Raw genomic sequence first — 16,546 nt, forward strand, 5'->3', positions numbered from 1 at the left:
AACAGACAGATTCAGAGATCAAAAAGGAATATTATCATTTAGATGAATCTTGGGTGAAATAATGTCATTGTCTATAGGTCTCTTTAAAGTATGTGATAGACTGCCTAATGGATAAATTTCCATATGTTAATCTGTGCAGCTAATTACCAGTGATGCTTAGGAAATAGGTCTACTTCAAAATCTCCATGATTGCCTATTGTTCGCCTGAGGACTTCGAGCTGTCAAAGAAGACCTGAAACTGTGTAAGAACGTCTAGGGTCCTGATCCTTTTTATCTCAGATCTGCTTGATGCTTCATGCAGGGGAAACTTAAACCCAAGATTGAGATCTCTAGTCCTAATCTGGAATCACCCTGACTATGAACATTGAACTATAAACTATGGACTATTTCTGAAAGAACTCTTTGCAACTACAAAGCTCACCATCTCTTTGATGAATCTAATCTCAAGAACTGTACTCATGTTTGTATGTATATGGAACTTTTTACCAATACTCTCTCTCTTTTCTTTTTTAATACATTTTAGTTTAGTTCATGAGAATTGGCTGTAAGCGTGTCTTTGGGTAAGATCTGGAGTATTCATTAACCTGGGAGGTAATGTAGGTAATTAACCTGGGAGGTAATGGAGGTAATTAACCTGGGAGGTCTGATCCTTTGGAATTGGTAGAACTTTTTTATATGATGAATAAGATTTTCAGTAATTGTCATCATATTTGACTTGGGTGTCTGGATGGAGGCCTTACAACTGGGTTACTTTAAGGGAACTGTGTTGTTGGCTTCTGGGTAACCAGTGAGGTATTATAGAAGCTGGTTTGTGCTTGCTTGGTAAATGGAAGAATTGGAATATCCACCAGCTTTGGGGATTGTCTTCCCCATTCTTTGCAGTTCACCCTAATTGAGTGACCTCAGTTGGCTCCCCTGGGACTCCGGTCACAGTGGGATAGGAGTGCACATGGGATTCAGGAGAGAATCCTGTAATCTCTCTGTCTGCATACAGTTGTTTTAAGTAGTCCCCTCTTTCTTCTCCCCCCACGCACACACATTGGAGCACTAAGGAACGAGGCAGCAGAAGATGGGTGTTGAGCACCTGATGGATCGTTCTCAATGTCATGATAGAGGAGCTTCATTAGCCTCTTCATTAGAAGGTAAGGCTGTAGGGTTGATGTACTGCCACACCATGATTCAAAAATCGAGAGTCCGGCCCCAAAAGATTGGGAGTGGCTTAAATATCATGAGATTTTTAAAAAAAATACATGTTGAGTTATTTGCTTGCTGGTTGTTGGGCTTTTCCCTAAAATCATGAGGGCAAGTAGCTTCCCCTTCTTTTGGCATGGAAGCTGAGATTCTGACGTCGTCATATAACCTCAGCAGCTAGGTCTTTGCTTTCAGAGCAGCACCAAATACCTCAAGACACAGGATAAAATTGTGAGTTGGCAGTGCTTGATTTAGAACGAAAGAGGTTGGGGTCTATGACAGGAGGGGGTGGGTGAGGTTCTGTGGCCGACAACGTGCAGGAGGTCAGACTAGATGATCATGATGATCCCTTCTGGCCTTAAGTCTATGAGCCTAGATGAGAACTCCAGCCTGAGACAAGGAGAGGATACGAGAGGGTAGTTTGCTAAGGAGGGGCTAAATTCTTTTTGCCTTACTAGGCTCCGAATCCTGTAAGGCATGGAGCGCCTCTTGCAAAGTGCCTCCTATTGCCTGGTGGCCTGAATGGGAGCAGAACGGGTTCAGTACCTTGCAAGACCCGACCCCTGACTAGTCCAGCCTTCGGGCAGCAGTTTCTGGCCAGTGGGTTGGCTTTTGCAGAGAACTCGCTCCTGTAGGAATAAGACTGTCAGTACAGACTGAAAAGATATAAGGGAACTTGGCAGGCAAGATACTGATCACACAGTGACTGAAGCAGGAAGTTCCATTTGAATACTTTCCCTTGACCTAGATATCATTTAAATGATGACTGCCCAAGACATCAGATGTCTAGCAAGGATTCAGTATCTGTGAAATATCTGCTAACAGAGATGAAGATAGACTTCCCTTAACTCAGGAAGTCAGAAAAATTAATCTGGTGGCGGTCAGGGATCTCATCTTTTCTTTCTGAAAGAAGCGGGCGGCTTGGCAGATCTGTGCAGACCAGGAGCGCAGTGAAAGAGTCAGCCCAGAGACACAGCCACAGAAAAAGAGCTGTGAGACTCGGCAATCCACATATAAAACCAGTTGCCAGTGGAGGGGAGCAAAGGACCAGGGAACATTTTGGACCATCCCAAGTGACTGGAAAGCCCTGTAGTGCAAAGCCTGAGGAGCTGGTAAGAATGCACTGCTTGGGCTCCTTTTGAAGGATAAAGGATGGATAAGCTAGCAGCTGTTTAAATTTGTCTGTGTAACTGACAAGGAGAAAAGCTCATGCCTGTTTACTATGGCTTTTATCTCAGGTATTTATCCCCCCCCCCCCCCGCCCCTTTACTGAGCGCCTCACAACACCCCGTGAGGTTGAGAAGTACTGTTATCCCCATTGTACAGATGGGGAACTGAGACACATAGAGACTTGCGTGTACATCCAGCCTGCGGTCACAGCGTGTGAATGCAGCTCGAGCTGACGTACCGAAGCTCGCTTTAATCTCACTAGTGTGAGCTTCAGCTCAAGCTGTTCAAACTCACTCGGATCCCTCCGCGATACCCATGGGGCCAGCCCCGCTGCCGCGTCTGGTGCCTGACCTAGCTAGGTTAAAGCTCATAGCATAGTGTCTAGCTCCAATATGCTCAGCGACTGCCGTCTAGGCCTACCCCAAGGATATGGCTGCACTGCAGGTTAAGATGTAACTGTAGCACAGGGGGGCGTACTTTAGTCTAGTGAGTGTAGATAATAACGGCAGTGAAGAAATGGCAGCACAGATCCTGACACGGGCCAGGAACCCCAGTCTTCAGCGCAGGTAGCTTGCGCTGAACCCCCTGGGGCCATATCTTCTCTGCTATTTTCCCCCTCATTCGCTAGATTAAAGCTAATGGGAGTATGTGCTACAATCACACCTGAAATTGAAGTGTAGACATACCCAAGGGATTCACTTAATGTCACCTAGGAGGTTCGTGGCAAAGCCAGGAACCAAACCTGGGTCTCCAGTGTTCCTTGCTCTGCCACAGACCTCCCGAATCACTCATGGTACATCTACGCTTCAATTTAAAGTGTGATTGTAGCACCTTAATCACAGAATAATCTAACCTCTTCCTAACTGGAGTGCTTTGCCAGGTGCATGATATATTAATATGTTTGTATTTCTCCTATAGAAATGTGCAGCATTTATTTTAAAAGCAGTGCGCAAATTACTTACGAGCTGTCTTGAGGCTAAGTGCCTAGGAAAAGGGTTTAACCGTATGTTGATCATAAGCATGTTTTTCAAGTTACCGTTGTAGGAGACATTTGGTACTGTTGCTATACTGATCTGAGTTGCCCTGGAACATACAACATTCAGCTGGCCTCCCAGCATTTATTCATATTGCTGAAGTGATGGCTGAATGGTTGAACTGTAGAAGTCATGTTTGCTTGTATGCAGAGCTGGTCAGAAAATGGGGGGCAGGTTCCACTGAAAATCTTGACTTTTTGGCAAAAAAAGTAAAAAAAAAACAAACCCTGAAATATTTCACTCAAAAATTGAAACGTTTTTGTTCATGGTCTTGAGAAAAAAATCAATTTCCTCCAGAAAGCACTTTCACCAAAAATCTATTTTAATCAAAATCCCAATTTTCCATCAATAAAAACAGTTTTGATGGAGAAATTTTGACCAGCCCTACTTTAGGTATTCGTTAAACTTCTTGGGAAGAGACGAACGTCAGCATTGCTTAAGATGAAGTGGCCAGAAATGGAGGAGGAGAAGATCTCTTAAAATGCACCGTTGGAAGTAAAATGCAGAGAATTCACGTAGAATTTGGAGGAATCTTTTGGCTTCCAAGCCTGGAGTGCCCTACTCATAATAGCTATTGACAGGCAGTGAAATAAGATCCCGATCTTGGGTACAAAGCGGTACAAACACAGAGCAACATTATCTGTTGAACTCGTTAGTGCCAAGATTGCCACCAGTCTGTGCTGCAGTGAAGTTCTTTCATATAACCTGTCACAAAGCATCCCTAATGAAACAAATCTTCAAATAAACAACAAAAGAACTAACAGATTTCTCTGCTAAGGAAAAGGAGCCTGTAGGGAATAGCCTGCCAGGCAAAAATTCTGCAAGGGAAAACTTCCTGAGCTCCTGCAAGCAGAGTCCAAACACCCCACAGGTGAACTAAGCCCTCCTATTAATCTACCCCAATTAAGCCCAAGAGGGAACCTTGTAAAAGTGAGCCCAGGTACACTCTGACCTTCTCTGGCTCATAGCTGGCTCCTCTGCTGCTGTCTGATATGATGTAGCAGTCCGGTCTGATCTTTTGTTAACACGTCTATCTTTTTAAAACCTAACTGTACTTGAAGGATAGGTGGCAACTACATTATTTAGCCTCCGATCATAGAAAGATGGTGCAAGTTCTTGTCTCAGAACTTTCTGCCCATATGGTAGGTTGGCCTGGCAGCAGCAGCAGCCTTGGTTTGGAGATTAAGACTAACCATAATCACCAGGTTTCTGAAAGGGTTAAGCCCATGTTGTGGGACATTGTGCTAATATAAGGTGAGGGGATTCCTAGTACACCTGTACTCCTTGACTGGATTTCTTGAGACCCGCCTTCCATAGAGTAACCCCATCCCAGGAAGCACACTCCCTCTTGGCACACACAGAGGGAATTTGGAGACACTGAATAATAGATCCTTGCAGTTCTACAGCAGCAGCCAGCTGAGTTGCTCAAAGCACTTTACAATGTAAAGCCCTGATCCTGCAAGCTACACATGAGCACTGAGCTTCATGTGAGGGGTGGGTAAGTATTATCATCCTTATTTCACAGATGGGGGCACTAAGGCACAGCCTTGGTAAGGCCCCAACTTTCAAAAGTGGCCACCGTTTCTGGGAGCCTCAAGTTTGGATGCCCCAGTTTTAGAAATCTTGGACCTGATTTTTCAAATGCTGAGCATCCTATCCACCGACTGGAATTGTGGGTGCTTAGCATTTCTGAAGATCAGGTCCCTAGGCATTGAAGCTGGACACCCAAACTTATAGGGCACTTCTGAAAATATGGGTCTAAATGATTTAACAATAGTCAAACAGTGACTGAGTGTGTGTCACAGCTGGATAGAGAACCCAGGAGTTCTGTGCTTTATGCATAAGAAACTAAGATAGTTGGTGACAGGTTTCAGAGTGGTAGCTGTGTTAGTCTATATCAGCAAAAACAAGGAGGAGGGCTTGTGGCACCTTAGAGACTAACAAATTTATCTGGGCATAAGCTTTCGTGGGCTAAGACCCACTCCATGCATCTGATGAAGTCGCTCTTAGCCCATGAAAGCTTACGCCCAAATAAATTTGTTAGTCTCCAAGGTGCCACAAGGCCTCCTTATTGTTTTTGCTAAGACAGTTGGGCTCATGAATGAGTGTAGACTCGACTAGCCTATGATTTCCACCTGATAACTACAGGTGAATTTTCAACAGGAGTATTGGCAACACATGTCAAACAGCAGATCTCTCGGAAGAGAAGGTTGATGAGCAGGTACAATTCTGTGTTTAAAGACAAGAAAAAAGGAGAGAAAAAAGAAGACAATAGTTAATGTCTGAGTCTTTAATTAGTTGATCCATAGCTTGCCACTTCCTTTTCAGAACTCGTTAAGATTTGTCTTTTTCTAGTACCTTCCGTCTGATGATCTCAAAGGGCTTACCAGACACTCATTCTTTACATGGCAGCACTGCAGCTTCACCCCAGGTCTAAAAACCGCTTGTGCACGGCGGTGTGAGTTCAGCGAGTCAGGGGTTAAGAGGACCAGGCAGCTCCTTGAGAAAGGGGGCCGAGGTAGCAGAGGACTGACTTAGCGAAGGACTGCTGTTTTTCAGAGGGGGAAACTGAGGCACGCAGCGACGGCGTCACATGTTCCAGGTGACGCGCGAGACACCAGCGTCGGCGGGCCCAGCTTCTGCGGCCGGGAGGAGAGGAGGACTTTCCCAGGGACTTCCTCTCCGAGGCCTGCCTTTCCCTTTCCCTTCCCGCGGCTAGGGACTCACACGGCCGCTCCTCTGGCCGGGGGGCGAGCCCGGGGCGGGGAAGGGCCCGGCGGAGGCCAGACGGGAGCGCCCCTTCCGATGTGGGCAGCCCTCGCTCCGCCCTCCGCCCCGGAGCCCGCGGGGGCAGCGCCGGCGGCAGATCGGAGCGGGCCGCGGCCCGGGCGGCGGGGAAGCGCAGCGGCCCTCGGACGGGTAGGCGGGGCGCCTCCTTCCCCCCTCCCTGCGCGGCGGAGGGACCCCAGCCGGGACGCGACGCAACGCCCCTGGGGGAAGATGCATTGGGCCCCCCCCCCCGCATTGGGCTACGTGCAGCTGTGGGGGGACGCTGCCGTCCTCCCTCCCTGCAGGCAGCGGCTGGACCGGCTGAGCGAGCCCCCCCCCGCGCTGCGGGCTGCCGCCGGTTCTGCCCGCTCAGCCGCTGCTTTTCCCGGGCCGGCTGGGCTGCAGAGAGCGGCCCCTGGGCCGGGCCAGGCGCCTTTGCTTCTCTTACGCCCACGCTGTGGTGCGAGCCGGGCGGCGGCGGGGGGGAGCCCCGCAGCGGCAGCCGTGGATGCTGACCCGCACGGGGCGGGCGGGCGAGCGGCTCTCCGGAGCCAAGGCACGTCACCCCGGCTGAGCCTTCCCGCGAGCAGCCCCTTAACCCGAGAGAGTCTGCAGGACAGGGAACAAGCGGGCGGGATTGCCAGTCCCAGGAGTTCAGAAGCCCTGCCTGGGCCCCCTCCCCGAAACAATGAGATTACGGGGAAACAGTGACGGGTCTCAGGGTAGCAGCCGCGTTAGTCTGTATCCGCAAAAAGAACAGGAGGACTCCTGGCACCTTAGAGACTAGCAGATTTATTTGAGCGTGAGCTTTCCTGAGCCACAGCCCACTTCATCGGATGTATCGGACCCCGCTGCACTCGGACGGGAAGGCGGGCTCCTTCCCCTCCCTGCCCAGCGGAGGGACGCCAGCCGGGATGCCCCTTTGCAGCGGGGGGAGTTTAGCAACTCAAGGCGCCTATGGGAAGATGCATTGACCCCCCCCCCAGCTCACGAAAGCTTATGCTCTGGTAAATTTGTTTGTCTCTAAGGTGCCACAAGTCCTCCTTTTTATAAAAATAATATATTTGAGGTGGGTTTTTTTTCCTCTTTGCCTTCTGGTTTCTGAGTCTCTAGGGGGCACCTAGATTGGGCTTTCAAGCTTTTCTGTGCCATCAAGGGGGCTAGACTTTTTTTTTTTAAATGAAAACTGGGATGTTCACATGACTCCAGGAACTGGGGCTTTAAGAAAACCACCAGTCATGATAAAATCACAACGGTTGTGTATAGGGGAGGAGTGATGGTGAGTAGTTTAGTACTTAGGCAAGTGCTGAAATGATGAGAACATTTATGAAATCTGAGATAAAAGTAGGAGAGCTGTGGGTGAGCTATAGCAGGCACTGTCAGGGGTAATAAAGAAGAAATATGCAGGAAAAAGGGACAGCAAAAAGGCATCTCCCAGGCAGGAAGCAGGAGCGCATTGCTGGGCAGTCAGTAATGGGGTGAGAGGCAAAAGAATCAAATAAAAACTTGCAGCTGGTGATTTTATTTGTGTAACAGTACAGTGACTGGATACAGAGCATACTCCAAGCAGAACTGAGAAGTAATTTTGCAGAGATGTACGAGTGGTTTTGTGCTTTACGTTTCAGTACACTTCCCATGTATTCATTCTCTTGCATCCTAATTTACATGGAAGGATAATTAAATGAAAAGTTCCTGCGTCAGTATGCAACACACGTACATGAATGTATGGTTCGTGTGATCATCACAATAAAATCCTTATACCAATCTGCCGTCTCTTATATTAACAACTGCAGCTAATTGCTGTGGTTAAAATAACAAATTAGTTTCCATTATAACTCCTTGTTTTGCCATACACTGGATAATTCAACTTTTGGGTTAGATTTTTCATGCTTGGCTTCTGTCCCCAAAACGAGGGTTTCCCTCTCCCCCCCCCCCAAGTTTGAGGTAAATCCCTCCATCTGTTTGAATATCAGTATGGAAAATTGTTATTTTAAAATAATGCATTATATAAAGTTTATCGTGTTTAGAGCTGGTAATGAGGAAAAGAATCACATTTTTTTAAATGGTTTTACTTTTTTTCCAGAATTTTGAAATTTGGAATTCACAAAAAATTTCAACCAGCTTCTATGTTGGGTCAAAAAATGGAGTGGGTGGGAAAGGAAATTGGCCAAAGTTTGTCTAAACTTCCTTTTTTGTGTTTAAGAACGTAAGACCGGCCATATTGGGTCAGACCAATGGCCCAGCTAGCCAAGTATCCTGTCTTCCAATAGTGGCCAGTGCCAGATGCTTCATAGGGAATGAACAGAACAGGGCAATTCATCCAGTGATCCCTCTTCTGTCATCCAGTCCCAGCTTCTGGAAGTCAGAGGCTTCACCCAGATCATGGGTTTGCATCCCTGACTATCTTAGCTAATAGCCATTGATGGACCAATCCTCCATGAAAGTATCTAATTGTTTTTGGAACCCAGATATACTTTTGGCCTTTACAGCATCCCCAAGCTGTGTGTTGTGTGAAGAAGTACTTCCTTTTGTTTCTTTTAAACCTGCTGCCTATTAATTGGGTGACCCCTAGGTCCTCTGTTATGCGAAGAGGTACATAAAACTATTTCTCTGCACCGTTCCTGATTTTTAGACCTCTCTCATGTCCCCCTTTAGTCGTCTCTTTTCCAAGCTGAACAGCCCCAGGTCTCTTTAATCACTCCTCATCTGGAAGCCATTCCATCCCCCTCATCATTTTTGTTGCCTTTCTCTGTACCTTCTCCAATTCCAGTATATCTTTTTTGAGATGGGATGACCAGAACTGCAAGCAGTGTTCAAGGTGTGGGAGTACCCTGGATTTATATAGTGGCATTATGATATTTTCTGTCTTATCTATCTCTTTCCTAATGGTTCTTAACATTCTGTTAGATTTTTTGACTGCTGCTGCACATTGAGTATAAGTTTTCAGAGAACTATCCACAATGTCTCCCAAAATCTCTTTCTTGAGTGGTAACAGCTAATTTAGAATCCATCATTTTGTATGTATAGTTGTCATTATGTTTTCCAACGTGCATTGCTTTCCATTTATCAGCACTGAATTTCATCTGCCATTTTGTTCCCAGTCACCCAGTTTCGTGAGATCCCTTTGTAACTCTTCACAGTCTACTTTGGACTTAACTATCTTGAGTAATTTTGTATCCTCTGCAAACTTTGCCACCTCACTGTTTGTTTTTGTTTTGTTTTACAAATGTCAAAATTATGGTGAAATTTTCAAAATGTAAGAAAAAATTCTGACCTGCTGTAATAGTATTATATCAAACTAGGGTTGGGTTGATCTGTTTCCTTTTTCTGCAATAGGGAGTCTAGGGAATTATTTGAAGTCTGGAAGGTGGGTCTCGGTGCAGCAGCCCGTTGGGTCAGAAAGATGCCTGCTCCAACATCAGAATTTTGGAACTACGTCCCAGAAGAAATCCTCGTCCATATATTTTACTACCTGTCTCTCCGAGATAGATACACAGCCTTCCAAGTGTGCAAACATTGGGCCGCAGCTGTTTCCACTAGCTCCGTGTGGCATTTCACAGAGATCAGGTGAGAGGAGGTATTTTCTACTGTTTGTAGGTGTCTGTGCAGTCACGCATGCAGCATCTCATAGTACAACCTATTTATCTTAAAGTAGTGTTCTTCATTCAAAAATCGCATTGCTGATAACAGCCTAGAGGTGTGAGTATTTATCAACCATTGGAACAACTTACCAAGGGTGGTGGTGGATTCTCCAGCGCTAGCAATTTTAAACTCAAGATTGGATGTTTTTCTAAAAGATCTGCTCTAGTTGAATTCGGAATTAATACAGGGAAGTCTGATGGCCTGTTATACAGGTCAGACTAGATCAGTGGTTCTCAACCTGGGGTACATGTGGCAAGCAAAGGTCTTCCAAGGGGTGCATCAACTCATCTAGATATTTGCCTAGTTTTACAACAGGCTACATAAAAAGCATTAGCAAAGTCAGTACAAACTAAAATTTCATACAGACAATGACTTGTTACTGGAACTAGTGGTACTGGGGGTGCTGTCGTACTCCCTCACTTGAAGTAGTTTCCGTTGTATACTGGGTTTACAGTTTGGTTTAATGGCTCTCAGCATCCCTGCTGTACAAATTGTTCCAGCCCCCCTGCTTGTTTATACTGCTCTATATACTGCACGTTGAAATGTAAGTACAATATTTATATTCCAATTGATTTATTTTATAATTATATGGTAAAAATGAGACAGTCAGCAGTTTTTCAGTAAGTGTGCCTGTGACACTTGTATTTTTATGTCTGACTTTGTAAGCAAGTAGTTTTGAAGTGAGGTGTAACTTGGGGGTATGCAAGAGAAATCGGACTCCTGAAACGGACACAGTACTCTGGAAAGTTTGAGAGCCACTAGGTTAGATGATCACAATGGTCCTTTCTGGCTTTATAATATGAAACTATGCAAGTAACAGTACCTCCTACATGTATCGGCTGTGTATGTGGTAGAGAAAATAGGGTTAGATTGTTGTTTTTTAAAGAAAGCATTAAGAATCATAAATCAAGGAAAGGGATAAGTCAGGACATTAGATGTGCTTTGAAAAGTGTCAAGGAGATACCATCATCCTACTCATCACCTAGCTTTGATGTAGCACTTTTTGTCCGTGGATCTCATGGCGTTTGCAAAGGTGGCCAGTGTCGTTATCCCCACTTTAAAGAGTGGGAAACACAAGCCCAGAAAGGGGAAGATTCTTGCCCTGGGCCACACAGCAGGAAGAGCTGGGAATAACCCCCAGGTCTCCTGAATTCCACTCCTGTGCTCGTAACACTAGGCCACATTCAGGTGCAAAGAGAAAGCTTCAGGCAAGGTCACTGGAATGATTATCATGGTGCTGCTGAAGCTGGTGATCTGAGCTCTAGTGTATGAGATGGAGTGAAAAGGGAGTTTGGGACCGGGACTCACCTCAGTCTGTACATAGTGACCGAGTCCCGTAACTAACTGTATTGTTGTTGTTCTCTATTATTTGTATTACAATAGCACCTAGTGGACCAGCCCGAGATTGGGGCTCTGTGGTGCCATACACCGTGTAATCACATAGTGAGAGAGAGTCCATCCTGAATATCTTATTATCTAAATAGACAAGACCGATAAAGGTTGAGAGGAGAAACAGAGGCATAGAGCATGGAAGTCACTTGTCCAGGATCACACAGCAAGTCAGTGGCTGGCTTGGGAGTAAAACCCAGCTCTCCTGACTCCCAGCCTAGTGCCTGATCCTCTAAACCAAGTGAGAACAAATCTCTAAGGCAGTGGAGAAGATAAATAATAAGTAAATAATAATAAAGGACAGTGATCCAAAGTATAGACATTGTGCTCACTTGTTGCAGCTCCAGCAAAACAGCTAACTTGTGTTTATAATGCTCTTCCAGTTGTGATTCGGAGAACGAGGAGGGCATGCTGCAGAGTTTACACCAGTTCCTGAGCCAGATCAAACACCTGAGGATTGTGTTTGATCAGTCCAAGGAAATAAATCGGAAGAACGTCACCCACATTCTAGACATGTTGGCCAGGCAGAACTACAAGCTGCAGAAGCTATGCATCATGTGCAAAGGTGAGAACCCTTATTTCTACTCCGGCCAGGACATCCTGCAGAGCATACGAAATATATGCCAGAGAGAAAACCAAATAGACCTTCAGCATATTGATTTCCGGAGAATGCCGTTCACCCTGGATGATGGGCTTGTTGGACTCCTAGCCGCCAGCAGCCCAAACCTGCATAGCTTGTTCATCAACAATCGCACTCTGGTTTGCAACGTGAAGCCAGAAACCATTCAAGAGGTTCTGACTGTATGTCCTAAGTTGTCTACCTTGGGAGTCTACTATGCCAGCCTGTCTAACGATGTGTTTGCGGAACTGATCAAGCCAGAGAGAGGGGCTTTCACACGCTTAGATATTTTTTGTGAGCGCTTGGACAAATATATTCCAGTCATCTCTGAAGAGCTTTGGGCTGCCGTGATCCAGAAGCATCCTCAACTCTGCGTAGACCTGGAGTTTGACCACACAGTCCCTGCCTGTAAGATACCACGAATCCTAAAGCCCAATATACCCGTGGGTACTTTACAACTGAATACTTTTACGTACATGGTGAACCAGGTTAGGTTTGTCACCAGCAGTTACAGCAGGACCTTAAAGAGGCTGGTGCTCCACACGACCCCCTCGGATGATTTGAACTCCTCGCTAATAGACCTGGCGAGGAAGTGTGTCAATCTAACAGAGATTCATTGTTACTGTGTGGTTAGTCAGGAGGTGATAGATACCTTCCTCGTACACTGCCCCAGTCTGAAACGATACACTCTAAAGATTACCAAAGAACATCACCCCTGGAAACCGACAGTAGTTCAGTGATGTACCTGTTTGACTAGTAGCTAGTTTGGAAAAAACGTGGATACAAAGATTCCAAGTGAATGGAGTTTGAAATTTTAGGGTAATGCCTCAAAAACCACATCCCATGCTATGTCGTCGTCGTCATGATCATCATCAGGAATCCCTCAAAGTCGAGGATGATTGTCTTTTCATGGATTGTCTATTTCAAATTATCTGTGGATCTGCTGATGGCTGATAAGGCCTATTCTGGTTTTTGGTTTTATTTCTTGATTTATGATTTCATAGGGGGAAAATCGAGCTAACTTTAAATTAAAACAGTTTGTAAAAACAAATTCCTCATTTGGTTTGGGTCTCATGTGGCAAGTTTCACGCTGATGGAATTTGGGGCAAAGCTCTCTGAAGCCAGAACTTTCTTGGCAGCCGATTTTTCTTTGCAGCAAGCACAGCTGATTGATCACAGCAAAACCACATTAAATGTCACGCCCACCAAAAAACCACCCTCCCAGAACTCATAGTAATTTACCTTGTCCAGACACCCCTTCTCACGCTTTCAGATGCCCTTCACTTCTGCCTCTGTTCAGAGCAGCAGGGAAAGAGTCACTAAAAATTCCTCCTGGTCATGTGGCTTTACTGAGAGGCAGCTGAAGGCGAGAAACCAGCCCCCCCAGTTTAGCACTGCTGTAATCCTAATACCAGGAGCAAGGAGTTAAAGACAGAAAGGGTAAAATCTGGCATGATGGTAAATCACTGAGGCTCAGATCAAACTTATGTCTGAGAAAGTACATTTCCCTGTGTGCTGGAGTTGTACCTCCCCTTCAGGTTTAGGAATCAATGTTATTGGCCAGAGCACTTGCCAGTCCTGTGTGCCTGGGTTAGCAGCAGAAGGCTGTAACTGAGTGCTAAAGAAGGAATTGTCTGCTCTCATCAGATGACTCGGTGAACCAATCAAGTGAGTTTAGGGTTGTCCGTTTCAGGAGATCTCTTTGCTCTGACGTGAAATGGCTTTCCATGCCTCACAGTGAATGCAGAACTGTGCACCAAGGTATAATCATTTATGTTCTTCATAAAAATATAACATACAAGTCACACAAGGTAGCTGTAGAAAAGCGCATCCCCTAGTCCTGGTCTTGGGCCCAATCATGTCCTCTTTGAAGAGCCACAAAAAATTACCAGGATTGTGAGAAATGCAAGCCTATTTGGGGGAAAGAAATTCCAGCTTTTGAAGTTGTTTTCGTTTCAAAAGGTTTGACGCTGACCCCTTAATTTTGTTTTAATTTTTCATGAGTTTTTTTTTTTTAAATCCTCCCCTAAATTTTGTATTAAAGTGGTTATCGACATTTTTCATTTGCTCAAAACTTGGTTTTTGGTCAATTGAAGATTTAGTAATGCTGTTTTGGGGAAAATATTGAAAAAAGCGCACACCTATGTTTAATGACATTGTTCACTAAAAAGTGGTTTGTCAAAAAAAAAATTAATTTAACAAAAAAGCAGACTTGCTCTATTTCTTTGGGTGGATGTGATATTATCTAATTAAAATATGACCATGCAAATCACTGTTGCTACTACCACTGTTATATAGTTGCAACCAATCTTATACAAAGTGTGATGCATGGCCAGAAAGGGTTAAGCATCCTGCAGGATAAATGACCCAGATTCAATCTTTAAAAACATGTTATAAAAGTATATAAATGGTAGTTAGGGCCATTCCATGCTTGATAGGCTAGAACTTTGAAATGCAAACTTGTATTAGAGGTGATACCAATTTTATGTGTTTACTTATATCCTGTAAACAGACAGATTCAGAGATCAAAAAGGAATATTATCATTTAGATGAATCTTGGGTGAAATAATGTCATTGTCTATAAGTCTCTTTAAAGTTTGTGATAGACTGCCTAATGGATAAATTTCCGTATATTAATCTGTGCAGCTAATTACCAGTGATGCTTAGGAAATAGGTCTACTTCAGAATCTCCATAATTGCCTATTATTCGCCTGAGGACTTCGAGCTGTCAAAGAAGACCTGAAACTGTGTAAGAACGTCTAGGGTCCTGATCCTTTTTATCTCAGATCTGCTTGATGCTTCATGCAGGGGAAACTTAAACCCAAGATTGAGATCTCTAGTCCTATCTGGAATCACCCTGACTATGAACATTGAACTATAAACTATGGACTATTTCTGAAAGAACTCTTTGCAACTACAAAGCTCACCATCTCTTTGATGAATCTAATCTCAAGAACTGTACTCATGTTTGTATGTATATGGAACTTATAACCAATACTCTCTCTCTTTTCTTTTTTAATACAATTTCCAGATGATGGTTTGAGAATCTCATGCAAAGACCTCAAATGAAACCATTCCTGAGCTAACTGTGCCTTCATTACCCTGCTGGCATCCCTTTGGAAAAGCACTAATGCTAATGACACTCATGTTCTCCTCACTCTCTTCACAAGGGAGCTTTCACCCTTTAGGGAGTGATAGTTACTTCTCACTTCAACAAAACGTCCCACAATCCACTTCTATGTGAGCTGGTGTGTGTGTGTGTTTATCAGTCAAATGTGTCAGAGATCCCTGGTGCATAGTAGAGAGAGATTTCTAAAGCTTGATTTGGTTTGAAATGATCCTGGGCTCTGATGACATTGTCATCAGGTGCCCAGGAAACAACATGTAGTGGACTGTGTTAACACAACAAATAAAGGGTGAGACTGTGGTGCTTTTACTTACCCGCGGTGAGCAACAAGTCATGTCCCATGGAAGCCAATGAGAGTACTCGCGTGAGTAAGTGCTCATCAACATGAATAAGGGCTTCAGAGTCTGGGCCAAATGAATCCAGCTGCTCATAACTAGCAGTGGGTGAAACACCTGGAATAATAATAAAGCAGATTGTGGCATCTGGGGCCTATCTATTTTCGTCCTCTATTTTCACCCAATCCAGAGCTGTTTATCCAAAGCTCGCTGCACTCTGGGATTCAGGTAATGTGGGACTCAGCTTTGGTTTTGCCCAGCCTGAATAAGGTTTGGCACACTTAAAACCGGCCTTGATTTTGCCTATCTCTGGGTGCCAACATTCAGAACAAGGAGTCTCCTAACTAATGTTTAAACTCAGTACCTTCACAATCCAGTGTCACTGCTTCCTGACATCCTGCAAACATGCCAGCCAGGTGTTTTCTTAATTCATTCCAGTGATTTGCTAGCCTCCCAGCCTAAGGTGTACAGCGTGTGTTCTCTTTGCATGACACTGCATGTTTATTCACAGCATTGTGCGATCGGCTGCAGTGCATTTTAATTCTGTGCATTGTTCTCTGGGGCTGGTGATGCCGTTGCATTGTGCTGAGTTTTTAAGAGTGCGAACAGCACTGCTGATGTGACTCAGTGGGGGCCTACTCTCAGCTGGACCTGGATGAAACTAAATGGTTCAGTCTCCCTGTGACCCACACGCACGGTGAGACAGGCATATTGAAAGAGATGGAGTTAGTGTAACTAAAACATTGAAAAGCTATGCAAGAGTCACCCAGTTCCCTGGCAATGGATGGATACTCCAGTAATGTGCCAGCATTCCTGACTAAACTGTGGACGCTGGTGGAAGATCCTGAAACAAACCATCTAATTTGCTGGAGCACCGTAAGTACAGCTAATACCGGAGGTCACTTAAACCGCACATGTCAGCAGGACAAAAACAAGTCCAAAGTATCTAAAAGATGATATTATGTAGCATTTATCTAGCACTTTACATTTTCAAAGTACCTTGCCAGCATTAGCTGGTTAACTAAAAAAGACTGAATGTTCTTTAGAGAGACTTTTATAGATACACATTTGTGTTAGAGAGGCCAAGATTTTCCAAGTGACTAATGACTTGGGGGGGGGGGGGTGTCCTTGATTATTGGGTGTCCAGCTTGACACCTTAAATGGGCCTGATTTTCTGAAAATAAGTACCAACCCTCTCAAAATCAAGCTCCTTTAAGGCATCTCAAGTTGGGCCCCCAAATCACTTGTCATTTTTACTAAGCACTTGAAC

The 16,546-nt window shown here is 44.8% G+C and overlaps 2 protein-coding genes across 3 annotated transcripts in view; both read left to right on the forward strand.

Moving 5' to 3' along the window:
- Window positions 1-5,852: 5,852 nt before the first annotated feature.
- On the forward strand, window positions 5,853-14,809 carry FBXL8 (F-box and leucine rich repeat protein 8). Of its 2 annotated transcripts, none has more exons than XM_048870575.2 (3): window positions 5,853-6,314; window positions 9,501-9,731; window positions 11,579-14,809. In XM_048870575.2, the coding sequence occupies exons 2-3, from the start codon at window positions 9,568-9,570 to the stop codon at window positions 12,552-12,554; spliced, it is 1,140 nt and encodes a 379-aa protein (XP_048726532.1). In that variant the 5' UTR covers window positions 5,853-6,314; window positions 9,501-9,567; the 3' UTR covers window positions 12,555-14,809. The 2 variants fall into 2 exon arrangements, with proteins under 2 accessions (XP_048726532.1, XP_074974438.1); XM_075118337.1 differs by having other exon boundaries at window positions 5,853-5,997.
- Window positions 14,810-15,375: 566 nt separating this feature from the next.
- The window catches only part of HSF4 (heat shock transcription factor 4), a 38,017-nt gene continuing 36,846 nt past the window's right edge, over window positions 15,376-16,546 (forward strand). Inside the window, exon 1 of the mRNA XM_048870581.2 lies at window positions 15,376-16,152. Within this exon, the coding sequence (XP_048726538.1) occupies window positions 16,030-16,152 (123 nt within the window). The 5' untranslated portion in view covers window positions 15,376-16,029. The remainder of the gene's footprint in view (window positions 16,153-16,546) is intronic.

Source organism: Caretta caretta, chromosome 12 (assembly GCF_965140235.1).
Source record: "Caretta caretta isolate rCarCar2 chromosome 12, rCarCar1.hap1, whole genome shotgun sequence".
In the NCBI taxonomy this organism is placed as follows: domain Eukaryota; kingdom Metazoa; phylum Chordata; order Testudines; family Cheloniidae; genus Caretta; species Caretta caretta.

Coding starts and splice junctions, on each gene's coding strand:
- FBXL8 (XM_048870575.2), top strand. CDS start 9,568: ATGCCTGCTCCAACATCAGAATTTTGGAACTACGTCCCAGAAGAAATC. Junction 9,732..11,578: donor TGGCATTTCACAGAGATCAG/GTGAGAGGAGGT, acceptor ATGCTCTTCCAG/TTGTGATTCGGAGAACGAGG.